General features: G+C 53.3%; 4 protein-coding genes and 1 non-coding gene across 5 annotated transcripts; 3 read left to right on the forward strand and 2 right to left on the reverse strand.

Annotated features, from left to right (window-relative positions):
* Positions 1-693: 693 nt before the first annotated feature.
* On the reverse strand, positions 694-1,796 carry J4E86_003902 (uncharacterized protein; the record flags this gene model as incomplete). Its single annotated transcript, XM_051444452.1, has 3 exons — positions 694-833; positions 889-1,333; positions 1,413-1,796. The coding sequence occupies 3 exons, from the start codon at positions 1,794-1,796 to the stop codon at positions 694-696; spliced, it is 969 nt and encodes a 322-aa protein (XP_051304077.1).
* A 1,542-nt stretch (positions 1,797-3,338) lies between these two features.
* Positions 3,339-6,095, forward strand: J4E86_003903 (uncharacterized protein; the record flags this gene model as incomplete). Its single annotated transcript, XM_051444453.1, has 1 exon — positions 3,339-6,095. One exon carries the CDS (start codon positions 3,339-3,341, stop codon positions 6,093-6,095), a length of 2,757 nt encoding a protein of 918 aa, XP_051304078.1.
* A 4,230-nt stretch (positions 6,096-10,325) lies between these two features.
* Positions 10,326-10,411, forward strand: J4E86_003904. Its single transcript has one exon. It is a non-coding gene; the product is annotated as a tRNA-Tyr (tRNA).
* A 185-nt stretch (positions 10,412-10,596) lies between these two features.
* On the forward strand, positions 10,597-11,559 carry J4E86_003905 (uncharacterized protein; the record flags this gene model as incomplete). The annotated part of the gene is made up of 1 exon (XM_051444454.1): positions 10,597-11,559. One exon carries the CDS (start codon positions 10,597-10,599, stop codon positions 11,557-11,559), a length of 963 nt encoding a protein of 320 aa, XP_051304079.1.
* A 1,787-nt stretch (positions 11,560-13,346) lies between these two features.
* Positions 13,347-15,759, reverse strand: J4E86_003906 (uncharacterized protein; the record flags this gene model as incomplete). The annotated part of the gene is made up of 2 exons (XM_051444455.1): positions 13,347-14,985; positions 15,035-15,759. 2 exons carry the CDS (start codon positions 15,757-15,759, stop codon positions 13,347-13,349), a joined length of 2,364 nt encoding a protein of 787 aa, XP_051304080.1.
* Between the last annotated feature and the right edge of the window lie 213 nt (positions 15,760-15,972).

Below are 15,972 nucleotides of genomic sequence, written 5' to 3' on the forward strand. Positions count from 1 at the left end.
CAACGCGGGGTACTTGTCCAATCAATCCGAAGTGGGGTCCCTTGTCACACCTATCAAGTTTACTATTTTTTCCTCGCTATCGATAAATTATGCGCGGGCGTAAAGGAAACGCTTAATGTACATCAAACAAGGTCGATTCATGTCCCGCGAAAAAACGAAAAACTCTACACGTGAGTGATTACGGTAGTTCGCTTACGCCGAGGTGGGGAAGGGGCGGGATGAACGGTTGTTGCATGCGGTTCGGGGGTTGGTGCTGGGATGGCCTTGGTGCTGGGATGGGGGTGGTAATGTGAAATGGGTGGAGGGGGTTCGTACGAGGTACGAGGGATTTGGGGTGGCAGGGCAGTAGGGTAGTGCTGGTAAGATGGTATGTAAATGTTCGTGCTGGCACGATGTGTTTTGTGGAATCAAATTCTGGTAAATTTGGAGTGGGGTCTGAAAAGAGTATGAGATGAATGGTTTCACGTGTACAAATCAAGAAACGGAGTATGAACATAGGTTATGGACCTCAATTCCGACTACACCCAGCATTTTGGCTGGTGAAAGGACTCGTCTTCTCGTACTGGAGAATTATCCTAAACGCCATTTAACCATCCAGCATAATCATTTTTTTCTGCGCCAGCACGCTTCGTCAATGTCGTATGATGAGGCGCCCGAACCAAACGCCCTTGAAACACAGTCTAGCGAGAATTCCTACTCTGCCGATGCAGGTGGCTGACCGCCCTCGCTACCCGCATCTGTGCTTTCATGAGTCGAGGCAGGAGCGAGGCCGGAGTGGACGGTGGGGGAGTGGGTGACTTGGCTGGTGGGGTTTTGGTCTGCTAGTTGGCGCTCTGGGTTTGAAATGTTAGCATCGCGCTTCAATGTAGTGGCTGGGAAATGGCATACCAAGTTCTCTTATCCTTAGCTTCAGCATCTGGTTCTCGCGGGTCAGGTTCTGGGTTTCGGCTTGGTAATAAGCACTCTCGTCTCTTGAAGTCGCGGGGCTGGGAAGCATGTCGTGGGGGTCGTAGGGTCCTGCTTGGCCTGATATAGGACGCAGAGCTGGGGATCCTGCATGGCTGCTGTGTCGTGAACGGTCGGCAAAGGATGACTGGCGACTGATGGTACCGAAGCCGAATGGAGAGCGAGATCGGGGGTGGGTAGCGGATGGCAAGGGTGAGACGATAGGTGGTGAGATGTGTGTAGACTGTGTGAGCGAGGGAGGTATAGACATGGAACGCTCCGAGGTTGGGGTGCTGTCGTCGACGGCGGAAGCAGAGGGCTGTTGCTGGTTTGCTTGGAGGGTGTTTATCTGGGTCTGCTGGGAACGAATCATGTTGAGTAGTCGGTTCTGTATATGTCAGTACAAATATGAATGTTAGATAGAGATTGCACCGCTCTGTCTACAATCACTGCATAATAGGACTCACCACCTGTCCTTCCTGCTCATACTCCAGCTCCTGATGCAGCTCTCCCAAACTAGGCGCACGCTCATGGTGCGGGCTATGCGGCCATGGACCCCTGCTACGGGAGGATGGGCTCTGCTGCATTTCTCCAGGTGCCGGGATAGCTGGGTCGTTCAAGTTGAGGTTCATGCGAATGCTGGACCGGCGACGCGCACGCTCGACATCCCTGCGCATACTACCCGAAGACGGGCGGCGCGTCTCTTCGTTGTGAATACCTGCATTCATAGCGGCAGTGGCAGCGAGTGAGTGCGGTGAAGTAGCCATGGAGCGTGAGTTTGTGGGTGACTGGTTGCGGGGTGAGGGAGATGCATGGGGAGACGCGGGCAAGGTGTTCAGATCGGGCGCCATAGTACTTAGGACTCTTAGGTGGTGGTGTGATGTGCCGTCCTTAGAATGAGGCGCGGGTATAGGATGAAGTCACCAGAGACGCGTGACCTCGTGCTGAGCTCCCGTTCGATGAGGTTGGTGGGGTGAGCGGGGCTAAGCGTGACACCTGGGCGGCCCTGAGCACGGCCAGCGCTACTGCAAGGTACACCTGCGCCCACGCCGCATCCTCCCCAGGTCAGCCTCATTTCCTTTTGCTGTCTGTTTCCTCGCTCCAGCCCTGCGAAATCTCGCGCCGCAATAAGATTCGCACTATTCCCACTGTGCATGCCACCCTTGTGCAGCGGCGGGCATCGCAGCTCGATAATCGATACGTGCATGCACCTCGCCGTCTGCGTCACACCTGAGACGACCTCACCACTATGCAAAACGCCCCGAGTTGTGTCGCTCTACATAGAGCACTCCGCGGGTACTTCTGCCGCAGTGCCCGCGCTGCTTTTTCGCGCCCTCACCACATGTTCTCAGATTCGTGTTTGGCGGGAAGGGGCCATGGGTTCCGCAATAAGGAATATCGAGCTTGCGAACCCCATCCAATATCTCCGAGTATTGACTGTCGGCGATCATTCATGCCGACGTGTCGTAGATCGTGCAGGCCTCGACTCCAGTCACGACGCCGTGCAATCAAATCTCCACGTCGGGCCAGCACGCCAGCAAGCTTCAGAGACTGCCTTGGGCACAGTGGCCCGAGGCTGCCGCTGAAACATCGTGGCTGCAGGTCGACAATCTTCATCGTCGTCGGCGCCTGATGAGATCCCGCTGCGTCCGGGCAACACACCTTTGCCAGCTGGCGTCGAGTCTATTATGTAGCTTGCGAGCACTGTCAAAAGACGTTGTGCCGACACTTCACCGGCTAGCCAGGTCAAACACGCCAATTTTGGCCAGGCGAGCGCTAGCGTGCGGCGCCATCGCATCCCTCCCAACTTTCTTCTGAATATGACCGTAAAGGGGCCTTCGTGCAGCCCCTGCGTCCTCGCATCACACACGACGGAACCTGGGAACAGCTCCCCCTGTACGCTACCATGATTAGGGAGCATTCATCTGCGGCAACTAACGCTTGCCACTTTTCCTCTCCACGACTCAACTCAACGTTGACAAGTCGTTTCAGTCCCGTCTGCTTTCCTCTGCTTCCGTCATATCTGCAGCTCGTTCTGCTTCTCTAGGGGCTCATGTCCTGTCCTCTCGTTTGATCTCTCCCTCTCCTAGTATTATACTCCTGCCACCTATACCACGCTCCTTCTACCCCCAACCTGGCAATCTCCACACTCTCTACCCGCGCACTATTACTCCCACGACAAACTACTTTCTACTGACTCCATACTTTGACTCGGTCCGACGGTTTGCTTACGCTGAATGCAAGCCTACCCTGTCAGGGTCTTGAGGAACGCTTGGATTGCCCGTGCAACCAATTTGCACGACCTGGATTGCCCGCCCACATCTACCGTTTGAGCCAACGTTGCTCTGGTATCGACCGTACTTCGCCGGCTTCATAAGCCAAGGTCGCCCACTATGTCCGCTCTGTCTGGTCAAATCTATGCTGCTTCGTCCAATCCTGTCGGCAACATGCGGAACAAGACTCACAACTCATCGATGTCGTCTCGATGGCGCTTCAATCGATCCACCGCGACTCTGCAGGAACCGGAACGGTCACCGTCCGTCGCATCACAAACACCGTCGATGGGGAAGAAACAGGCCCCGTTGCCAGCACCTCCTAAGAAAGTGGAACGCGTAGCCTCCAAGATGTCGTTGTTCAGCCTCTTCAGTAAACCCAAAGTAGAGAAAGCTCGCGGGCACACCGAAGTTGGCCTCGCCGTACCGATGCGACCGCAGACGCCACCCAAACCCACCCCACCGATGTCCATACCGAAGTCTTCCCTCCGGCAGAACCCTTCTCCGCCCGCCCAGCAGACGATTCGCGCACGCTCAAGCCAGATCTTCCGACCCGTTTCGATGCGACCAGCTATACTGCACCACGAGTTCGGAAACTGGGATCCACCTCCGCTGTTCCAGGCTTTCCCGCAGTCTTTAAAGCACGCTACCGTACAGGCATGTGTGTTCGCCCCGGAGATCCTGATGAGGACACAAAGTCAGAGACGGCAGGCTGAATCGCTGCGCGAGAAGTTAGACATCCAGCGCGACTTGTCTACCATCGCAGAAAATGGCGCAGAGACTAAGAAACTAGAAAAGAACCACAAGCGCCTCATGTCCAACTCGGTGCTGAACCCACAACCTCCGGAGCTTGTCAACAAGATATACATCCTGGTCACGGCCGGCTTTGTGCTACAGTATGCCGGTGATGGCGCGTTCGATCGCTTGCCTGAAAAGGTGCTCAAACTCGGCAAGGAATCAGCGGCTTTTGCGTGCGATCTCATACCTGGCAAGCACTGGGTGCTACAGATATCCAGCCACGCAAGCGACGACGGAACATTCGAATCAGGACCAAAGAACTCTCTTCTCGCTCGATTGCGAACACAAAATGCAACCATGCGCAAGACAGCCACAAGCTTTCTCCTCGTTCTTGAGAGTGCGGAAGAGATGGACGAGTGGATGACCAGTGTGCGTAAGGAGATCGACAGCCTCGGCGGCATGAAGGCAAAGGATGACTACGCGCGAGCGTCCTCTTCTACAGATGACTCCGCTGGCAAGAACTCCTCAGAAACAACTAGTCACCGGTACAGGGTCAACCGCGACCCAAATGCTGTCAGCAGGATCGTGTCCACAGAACCGCAGCTCTCGACGTCGCCGAAGATCGTGGCCTCCGAATGGGACGCCGGTGAAAAGGATCAGACCAAGATCAGCATCGACTCTTCTAGTGGGCAGTCGGCTCGGTATAACAACAACAATAACAGCCGCATCTCAATCGAAATGTCATCCGTTGCTTCGACGCCTGTCTCTCAGCATCAAGTACAGCTTGACCAGCTTCGCGGACGGTCACGATACTCGTTCATGTCGACAGCGACGTCAGCTTCAGGCGCAGGTACCCGCAACACATCGCGGGAGTCGTCTCCAGCACCGCACTCCCCTCTCAAAGACGAGTTCACCACTGGAGAGAGTGAGCCCATGCGAAGTGCCATGTCGCTGCGGTCATTCCACATGAACCCCAGTAACTCCATGTCGTCTCGCCGCAGGTCAATGCAGCCCTTGCCAATCACTAATGAGCACTTGATCCAGACCACGACTGTGCCCTCTACAATCAAGCGACACTCCTTGTACAGCCCGGCCTCTCCGACAGTGCCAGAACTAGGGAAGCCGTTCGTTGCGGGCCCGGTCGTACCAGTGAAGGAGGAGGCAGCTCCAAGCACGGTCGACAACGCGCCAGCCCGCTCGTCTCCCTCTCAGCCGAAGATCGATACTTCCGTTCAGGCCGCTAGCGATGACGTTGTACCCACTCGTGAGGATAGCCCAGTACGGTTCAACGCGCACATCTACAGCGCTACACCTCGACGGGATACCATTTCACCTCCTCCCAAAGACCCTGCTCCTGTACCCCCGCCACCCGCCCAGCGTCAGTCAATGATGGGTCCAGCACCAATGTATGCTTCTACTGCCAGTGCTGGTGATGGCAAGACTCGTCGCCGGATCTCGCCAAAGCCCTTCTTACGCCCATTTCCAGTTCGTCCTCAAGCACAGCATGGCGACTCGTCCACGATCCTGCCAAGGCGGCAGTCTTCTCTCACGCCTTCGCCAACACCTTCGCCACTGCCATCTGGTATGGTCATGAACCGATCGGTCACTGCCCCCGTAAGGCCGCCGTCGGCAGCTTCGAACATGACGCCCACCACCAACCCACACAGTCTGCATTCCGCGCAAGCATCGCAACAACTGCGCCGTCCTGCTTCAGTACAAGTACGCTCAGCCGACCACGCGCCTTTCCTGTCAAACCGCCCAATCCGCGCCATCGCGTCCACACCGTCCTTTGTTCCTGGCCGAAGAATGTCCAACGCACTTGCTCCATCATCAGACACAAGAAGTCACAAGCCAACACCTAGTGTCGAAGCACTCCGACAGCAAGCTTTCGCGCAGCAAAAGACCATCACACCCCGACGAAGCCTTGCATCCATGGGCCTACCACCACCCGCCCCACCACCAACTATGCCACTACCGACACTACCGACCCCACCTCGCAACCTAACTTCACCCACACCACCACCCAACATGCCGCTCCCTCCACCACCACCATCGAGCATGGGTCTCCCCGCTCCACCACCCACCATGCCACTGCCTCCTACACCGCCCGAGGCCGCGTTACGTGCTTCGGCAGTCTAAAACGAATCTGTTACAACCTCGATATTGATATTGTCTATACCCGCTGGCGTTTGGATCACAAGCGACCAGGATGCGGTCGTTACGTCGTCATGTCTTTTCTTACGTCCCTGTTATGCCGACCGATACAAAATCTTGTTATTTGCTTGTCGCGCGATACCAGTCTGCTTATTTACCGTCGTCCTCGCTACTACTGCTATCATTTTCCTTATGCTTGTCGTTTGCTTCGCTTCGTTGTGTATCTCTAAAATCTTACGCTTCATGTATTTTGTCTTTTACACCACTCCTTTCATCTTCTTCGATTCGTTTTCCTTCGGGAAGGGGGGCTGTGCCCGTTTTTAGTGCTTTGGGCCGCTTTTTTCTTTTCGTGGTAATGAATTAGGGCTTGGGTGGCTGCTCTCTTTTTGGTTTTCTATACCATCTTTGGATTGGAAGGATGTGGGATATAAGGGACACGAACACAGACTGGAAGTTCGTTCATCGGCGCTTTTTTTGCTTGGATGGGGAAAAGCGTTGGTGTGGTTTTATAGTATGGCTAAGGCAGAATGATATATTCTACATACTACTATCGTTCCTTTTGCATGTAAGATTTTGTGCTGATATTGCGTGAAGTGAGTGCTGTGCAGAATGACGAATGAGTGTAGTAATTGGGAACTTGTGAAGCCCCCGTTCTGTTGTGCACAGCCCTAGAGTTGACGAGTTTGCTGGAATAGCATAAGCGCGATTCATCGCGGAGCCTGGGAGTTGACAAATGTGCTGGGGCATACAGACATACGTCGTGGAACCTGAGAGGCTACTCAGGTGAAGTAATCGCGACTTGTGTTTCTGGGCTACTGGAACTGAGACTCGACAACTAACATCCAGCAAATCCTCGCGAACCAGGATATTGGATTCTTAGACGGGGGCAGTGGTCGTCGACAGTGTGTGACGTTTGAACATGGTGGGCTTTTGACTTCTCGCGAAAGCGAGATCTGAATGTTGTACCATACAACACATTCGTAAGCGGACACGATGGACACACCGGTCGATTGAGCAAGCAACATGGCATTTAGTATTGACAACGCTACAAAAGATATGTCTGCAGTGTATTTGGCGCTCGGAATAACATCAAGGCAGATAGTACGGTGTCTTGTGGTAAGACGTGCTGTATATTGTGATGTATGCTGCGCCAGGGTGTGTTTACCCGATGCTGGGCAAGAAGCGCGCCCATGTGTCTATGTACAGTCTTTCGTTTTGCTTCCGGAAAGCCGCGAAGGCTACAGCGAGTAAGATTAGGCGTGCTGTGATGTAAAGCAATCCTGAGAGCCATGCGAGTATGGCAGACATGCGGTCCAAAGTTGTCGTGAAGTCGCTCCACTGCTTATGAAGCTCCTCTGTTGTTTTGTGTGAATTGTTGATGGTTCTGATCAGTAGCGGCATCATCTTTTCCGTCGAAGGTGACCTCTTGATCACTACTGCCTCTGAGAAGAAGAGCGATCGAAATCTCGAGACATCCTTTGGACTATCGACCAATTTGTATGCGATCTTTGAATCACGTCTGCAGGTCCACAGATATTTTGCGCACCAAGACTGGGACGCTTCGCCCTTTCTCACCCCGTCTCTCACTTCAAGGAGACCTTTTAGCATAGTGTAAAGTTTTAGAGTATCAAAGACAAATTCACTACTCTAAAGAAGCGTCAGCCACTCTTCGCAATTCAGGTTAGATTGTAGCAGATTACTTACCTGGAGTCCGTCTAAGTCTTCCACCCATAATCTGTCATTTAGCCACGAGACCCTCACACGTGTCAGGTCTGTGCTGCAATCAGGCTCACGAGTGGACTCGCTAGGATCTTCCACGGGGAAGTTCATGAGAGATTTCATGGCGGTTATGATGTTGTTGGCTTTCCGTCCTATTATCAGGTTCGAAGCAAACAAGGCAAGCAAGTTACTCAGAGGTAGTGTAGACGACAATACACTTGCAACTTGCCAAAGTCTCCTTTCAACCTGACTTGGGAAGTAACTTTGCCAGGCAGCGCAGTGAATAGCCCCGAAACACATTGTGGATACTGCCAGTGCATACGTCAATGTAAGATGTTGCGTTCCCTGCGCCTGGAGTCTCAACATGTCGTTTTTAATGCGCTGCTTCCGATCTAAGGGGCCATGTTGTTCGGTCGGTCTGACAGATCGTTCGAAAAAGGAGTCGCCCCACAGGCCAGAAAACTCATCGTCGTCGGTGTGATTCCATTTTTTGTTGTTCAAGATAACGGGGACATCGATGTCTTTTGGTTTCGCCAAATTCGCCACGTAGGTAGCTACAGAAAGGGCAGCAAATGCTACAGTGCAGACTTCCAGCAGGCTGATTGGTAAGTCATACGCCTTTCGCGTTATGATTGAGACGACCAACCACAAGATCTGGAGTGCCGCAACCGCCTTCACTAGATTGTCTGCTTTCGACTTGTCCGAAATCTCTTCTTTGGTGAGACGGAAATTATCGAGAGGGCTGTGCTTGTTCGGAATGCAGCATTTTACTAAGGCGTGTGCCGTGAGTAACGCGGTCTGATTCAACGTGGAGGAATCTCTGACTATACCACCCATGTTGGCGAAATAACAGTGTTTGAGAGTCCATCTTTTGCGCCGTGGCAATACCCTAGCTGTTGATCGCGACGATGACGTGGTGTGGGGATGGAATAGCCAGTAGAGTAATCGGCAACCGCGACCATATTCCACCTCCCACCCGAATGCGTCTTCTTGTTCCTTTAATTCATGTAGGTCCTCGATGGCCATCTGCAGCTCGCAAACTGCTTTTGCAAAAATGAACTCCGGAAAGATGATAGTGATTGTCATCCACTTGATCTTCCGCCAGAGTTTGGTCCATGTACCGTCGTGCAACGTAGGCACATTCAGGTGAAGGATCGTCCAAGTACAGGCAAAAACGGTGGTTAGGCAACTCCAAAGAATCGTCATTGTACCGCGCTCGGCTGGGCCTTTCTGCCATCCTGTATATTTCGGGGTCGTATCTATGGCTGTGGTGTTTGAGCCTTCGACCGAGTGGAGAACAAGGAAGAGTGCGCATACGATCCGCAAGGCCAAAGAATCCATCTTCCGCATTTCAAGGCATCGTGAAGAAGAAATAGCCCAGGAAGTTCAAAAACAAGACTTTGAGAACGAAGATGCTGTCGCTGAACGAGCGGAGGGAATTGGAAGACGACGAACAACAAGCAAAGAGCGCTGGCCGAATTGCTTTAGAACGCTCTGGCTGTTCAGCTGAACTGCGAGATGCAGCCACAGAGGCTCTAGTGATTAGGCGGCTCAAAGCCACATCTGCACAGCCAGTCGCTAGAACGACGCTTGCGACTTGCGTATGCACAGTTGTTTTGCGAGCGCATTTATAGCGTCTCAATCCACAGTGAGAAGCTCTGCTGGGCTGTCTGCTGACCAGCTTTCGGAACTGTATAGTTCAGCTGCTACAATACGAAAGTCGCATGCTCGGTGCACTAAGTTTGCCATTCTTGCCTAGCTGCATTGAGAACTGTGGCTTTCCTCAACATATACGCTAGTAAAGGCATCCAAGAAGACCTCTTGCGCATGTGGTGGCTGAGCGTGACTTGTAAGGAAGATGCTTGGTCGTGTAAGTCGTGTGAGTGGAAGGCGGCAGCGAAGCGAAAGCCGCTTGTCATGACTGCGCAAAGCTGAGGAAGCTGCGACCCCCATCTGGACCTGCCATGACGAGTAAACAGCTAGTCGAATAAGTGCGATGAACCATTGAGGATGTTAAGAGGTGTGCATCCAGCAAGCAAGGGAAACTTGTCAAGCTGCACGCAGCAATCGCTCGTCACAATGCTGGGGTCGTCCAGCTGAACTGAAGTCCCTCGCCCAGATAGACAGCGTTCTTCACGGCATTATCGACAGCATTTCGAACTGCAACGGTGCGCGAGAGGGGCATTCGATCGCAACTTAGTACGGAACCAAAATTCTTTCGCGTTTCGAGGTCCTCTAGCGAAGTTGATGTGCTGTATGTGAGATGTGTACACGGATGACGGACGAAGTGGGGAAAGGAGGATACTCAGAGCAGCTACCAGTACCCCGCATCGTTACTACAGGCTGGCAGAGTCTGTGTTGCTCGCCGCCTTCAGGGATGCTAACTCTAGTAAGGTAGTTGTACGAATTCACGTACGTCCTCACCATGTTTAGAGTATATATATGCTCGTTTTTCGACTTTTGGCATAACCAAGCACGACTTCGATCTGAAGTATTCTCCCCGTAGCTCAGTTGGTTTAGAGCGTCTGACTGTAATATCTGCTGTTATCAGAAGGTCCCTTGTTCGACTCATGGTGGGGAGATCAGACATCTTTTTTTTCGCTCCTCTGTGGGCATTTTCGCGATGCGATTTCTGCCAACTAGTGTCACGACGGCCCGGCTTACGTCACTAGCTTGACTCGCAAACCTAGGCTTCAATCCGGCACACCTCAGATTGCCAGAACGTGAAGCATCATGTGGCCCAAACGCGCTGGGCCATGCATTCGAAATGGCTTCGAAAGCCCCACGCCGAACTACCGCTCGCGAGCTTTTTTGTCCCTCCCTGCCAGCTGAGGTGTGGATCAACGTCTTCCGCTATCACACCGACCTCGCGCACCTCTGGAATGTCGTGCGACGCGTCTCTCCCACCCTCCGCGCATGCGTCGAGCATGCGTTCGGCGAACATTTCCTCAAAGAGATACACATAGACTTCCAGCTCGAGAAGTACAACCTGGGCGGGAAGAGCAAGAGGCCAGAGGTGTCCACGCGGCTCGCGCGACGCGGCAAAGGCAAAGATAAGCTCACAGCCTGGTTCAAAGATGAGCGACCAGATCCCGGCTCAGACAAAGCATCGGGGAAGAAGGAACGCGAGCATTACCACAAAGTAACGCGCCGCTGGGAAGAAAACGTCAAGAACTGGAAAGCCGAAATGCCCAACTACACAATCAGCATCGGGGACCTAGTAAACGACACCGAGCTACCCGACCTCACCATCGACGTCGCAGCGCGCGAAATCAACTTCAACTGGAAGAACATGCTGCAACTCTTCTTCCGCGAACAAGAACGTCTCCACATTCTCAAAGACGAATGGCACATCAAAACCGCCAAGAAGATCCAAGCCAACAACGCGCGCCTGAAAAAGGGTGAGAAGCTCATGCCCTCGGATTACCCGCCGCCGTGGTCGACCGCCGAAGCCGAGATAAGGAAGGATATCAGGCGCGCGAGGTTGAAGGAGCATTATCGCGACGACGAGCAGATGGTGTGGGCTATCGACTCGTTGAAGCACTTTGAACAATATGGCGCGGCAGCTGGGAGTGCGAGAGCGCTGAAGCTCAACCCCGATTTGCCGGGTGCTGGGCTGGGTGAGAAGTGGTTTGGTAGTGTGAATCTGGTGCAGGAACTTTATCTCGATGAGTGGAGTTGTATGCATCGGATTGATACCAAGGTTGAGCATATCCGGAATGGGACATGAGGGACGACGATACAGTCTCCTTGTCAGGAGCATCGGTATATCGGGTAGGAACGAGCAACAGCTCGAACACCGTCATCTGGAGCAGCCGGAACAGGCGTCGCTGTTACGATACGATTGAGGCACTCGCGAGTCCGCAGGATGTCCGGGATGTTGTGACATGACCGATTTGCGACTGCTCAATCAATTTGGTCAAATACACGATACTTTCATTGACAACTACCCCGTCCGTCATGTCATAACACCCCGGACATCCTGCGGATATCTACAAGTTCACGCATGCACTGGCATGGTATACTCGACAAAGATGCAATACTACATTACTGAAAACCTCGCCGTGTCCGGTGTGAACTGGCGAGTCTGTCGACTGTCCATACAGCTCTCGGGACCCGTACACATACGTGTTTCCACCCACAGTAGCCTTTGTAAACCTTTGGACATAAGCTTTAGAAGAGTCGAAAAGGGTTATTTAGATCATTTGCTTTTAGTTTCGAGAGATCATAGGCTCAGTATAGTCGCTATGCTATGGTATCTGTACTGAACCTATGATCTCTCGAACGTCAAAGCATACAATCTAAAGAACTCTTTTTGGGCAAACACACAAGCACGTTATCGATACGGACATGTATTCATGATACATAACGGTTGGGACATAAGTTTTCTATACCATATTCCAAATCGACAAACGCCGGCCATGGCGCTTTGTCGCTGCTCAACTGCGCCCACTACGTCAAATCCCAGTAACAACATTGCCACACAATTCAACATCAACAGCTCAGAGACACCACCCTAAAAAGCTATCTCGATAACAACCCCCAGCAATCTACACTCCGTCAGCAAACACTCGCACCGCACTCCAAGACCAAACACATACCAATCCGCCCATTCTACTTCGCCTCAGCATCCGCATCCACATGCGCATCCGCGCCAGCACTAGCAACAGAAACAGTAGGAACAACAGTAGCAGTAGCGCTAGCCTTGGCCAGCAACGACGCCCTGATACTCTGCATAGCCTGTGCGCGCTTACAGAAAAGAGTGCCACAGTTGGGGTCCGGCGCGCCGCCTTCTCCGGCCATGGTGAGGGAGGCGAGGGCGCCTAGGGTGATGAGGAGGGGGGTGGTGATGTGCATTGTTTTGTTTGTGGGGGTTTGAGGCGTGGGCTGGTTTGGTTGTGGCGTACGAGGTAGTGGGTATTGGTTAGCTGTCTGAGGTTGGTCAAACGGGGTTGCTTAATGGGGGTTGAAAGTGTCGGCGTTATTGTGCAGGTGTAGAGTGGAGGGGGGGAGAAGAGGTCAGGGGAGGTTTTGTATGTATATATATAACGAGTGCGTGACGATGGGAAAGCGGATGCAGATGCGTCATTGATTGAGTTGTGGCATGTGATGCGTACAGCACCCCATCTATTCGAAGTTACAGGCAGTCACAGATGCGGTAGAGGTCCGCTGCGTGGCAAACTGGAAGCATTTGACCCATGAAGCCCTATACGTGACGTGCCGTGACGCACAACTTGCTCAGGTCCTTTTTGACTGGGTCTCATAGCCCACTATAACTCGCTGACATCGCAGTGAAATGCAAAGAGGCGTATGACGTGCTTTCATTTGAGTGGGTGGGAAGGCATGACGAGTACGGGGGTCGGGCGCTTCGACAGGCTGGTTGAGGTGAGCGTTTGCTGTGAGTACGTAGCCCATCACGTTGACAGACTCGACAGTGAGAGACCGAAAGCTCTGATGATTACTGATATAGCTACGGCTTACGTCGAATGCGACAAACAAAACGCATGTGATATACTACTAATGGATAAAGCTCTCCCAATCCATCTCTTTCGGCTCGTCGTCTGAATCCGGCGCAGGAACTCGAGTGCTACGAGGCTCAACGGACCGCACAGGCTGATCCATTTCTATGTCGGTGCTTACTTCGCTCGATCCTACGCTAGGAGTCGGTTTCCTGTTGTCTTCAATAGATTGCGCCGGCCGTTGCGACTCCGAATCACTGCTATCACTCGAATCATCGCTTGATTCTGAGGTAGGAACTTCCACCCTAGTATCGTCGATGGGGGGTTGAGGCAGACCATGGTCTTGTGCATTGTCATCACTCGTATCATCGTCTTGGGAGCTAGATTCGCTTGGAGACCCAACAGGCTTTGAGCTTTGACCTTGAAGCGCAGCATAAGCGTGGGTACCGCGGGTCTGTAGCTCAACCGTTTGCTGAATGGACGGCTTGCTCTGATGCCTCGGCTTTTGTGTTGGTGCGTCGGTATCATCGTCGGAGCTAGACTCGGCAGTGTCTGAAATGTGCCCTTGAAGGATGGGTGGCACATCAAGAGGCTTCTGGTTTGCAAGAAAGGCAGCTTCAGATGGTGGAGTATCGAACTCCTCCCATTCGGTACGCCAGGGTGTCCAGGAGCGCCAACCGTCGGGAAGTGTTGTAATCTTTTCGCCTTCTTCTGGATCATCCTCGTCGCTCTCTTCGCCGATATTGGCTTCTTCAAGTTTGACGGTTGGCTCAAGATCCAGCATATCCCAAAGGGCGTGCTCCTCCCTTCGACTGATCTCTCGATCGAACTCACCCAGGGTTAACTTGCGGGGTCCAGGCTGATCCGCAATATCCCTCGATTGAGACGCACTTCGCGAAGGGGGTTCGCTTTCTCCTACAAGTGATTCTTCATCTGAATCTGACAGAGCGAGTTGATCAAAGGGAAGTGGCGTCCCGCTCCGCTTGGCTCTTGCACTGAAATCGGGAGTTTCGTTGCCAGATGTTTCTGCGTCTGTCGTTTGAGGCTCTATCGATGGCTCCGCTGGGGTCATAATTTGCTCGACCTCATCCCAGGGCACCTCTCGTTTGGTATTGTTGCGTCGGTAACGGGACCATTTGCCTTCGTATACTCTCAGCGCACATCGTCGGGCTACCCCCTTCCATCTCTCTTGACCGTTCTGCTGCATCCCCACGATATCGATGGCGGTCAGAACATCCCTTTTCTTTACCAGAGGAATACCGCCTTTCACACGGTGCCTTTGTGATCGAAGACGTGAAGTAGCCTGTATGAGAGCCGTCTCGACGAGTCGCTTGGTGACGGAGAGAACAAGTGTGTGGAAGTCGTTGAAGGCGGTCCGGTAGATGCTTGGTTCTCGAGCCAGCTCCGAGGTGTATTCGGACCAATGTGGCCAAGGGGATGGTATCGTAGGCGAGCGGTTCATGAAGACGGTCTTGGAGAGAGTGAGCATAACCTTTGAATCTAACAGGGTGGCTTCTGGTATATCCTCGAGGATGCCGCGCTTTCTCTTGACCGGCTTCTTGTCAGACTGATCGCCTGCCTCTGGTTTGAGAGATTGTTCGGGATATATGCATTCGCCCGTATTCCGCCGTACGCAGTTGGCGCATGGTGTTGCTCGATCGCACTTTTGCTTGAACTTTTTGCATGAGATACATGCTCTGTGACATGTCAGCATGCTGTTGCTTGGTGCTGGTAGGCCTTGCATACCCTACGACGACTCTTCCGCCTCTCCGTGACGGTTCTGGCTCGCTGACAGGCGGTGATGTGGTCGCTCGGTCACGACCAGTGTCATGTGCGCTCTCAATCTTGTCAGCTACAGCAGGCGTGATCAGCCAGTAGTCGCCGAATCTCTCTCGCTCCTGGCTAGCCTCAAAGACGTCCTGCATCCACGCCAGGGCTTCACCCGCAAGATCCAGCTGCTCGTTGCACTCGTCGCCCACGTCGATGGCAGCAGGGACGTCGCGGAGTGTCACCTTAGCATCGCCCTGCCTAGTAGCAGCATCTTGAAGCAACAATAGCAGCTCCTGCGTCTCTGGTATGCTCTTGGTGCCGATCGCTCTTGCTATGCCGGGGATGTCGTCCCTTCCCAATCGCTCAAGCGCCGCGAAGAAGACAGCCTGTTCCTGTGCTGACCAATATGAAGCGCCGATTTGTGTGTTGTAGTACTGGAAGCTTTCGGCATGCGTCTCAAAGCGCGCAGCAGCCCGAGTCACGTCCTCGTTGAAGAGCACGCGGTAGGCGTCGTTGTACTTTCCCTCAAGGTAGTATTTGCGCACGCGGGCAGGATCGATCGACTCTAGACGACGGCGCTTGCGTGGCGTGTGCGACGTAGACGACTGGCGGCGCGATGTTGGTCGTGTAGGCGGTCGCGAACTCTCATCGCTGGAATCTTCTGACGGTTCGGAATGCTTGTAGTCGGATGCGGAACTCATGGCGGATGCGAGAGGGCAGGCGCGACCTCAGTATCGCCGTGGAAGATATGCTGAGTCACGTCATGTGGTTGTGCGCGTATAGCGGCCATGGTGGGCGGTGATGGTCGCAGTGTCCCAAGGTTGGTGAAGAGCGCGGAAACATTTTGGTGGGGCCAGGCCTCGGCGTACCGTCATGCATCGTGACTTGGCGACATCTTCGCTCCCACTTTGTCC

The sequence above is a fragment of the Alternaria arbusti genome (genome assembly GCF_024043155.1).
Source record: "Alternaria arbusti strain BMP 1465 chromosome Unknown scaffold_4, whole genome shotgun sequence".
Taxonomy (NCBI): Eukaryota; Fungi; Ascomycota; class Dothideomycetes; order Pleosporales; family Pleosporaceae; genus Alternaria; species Alternaria arbusti.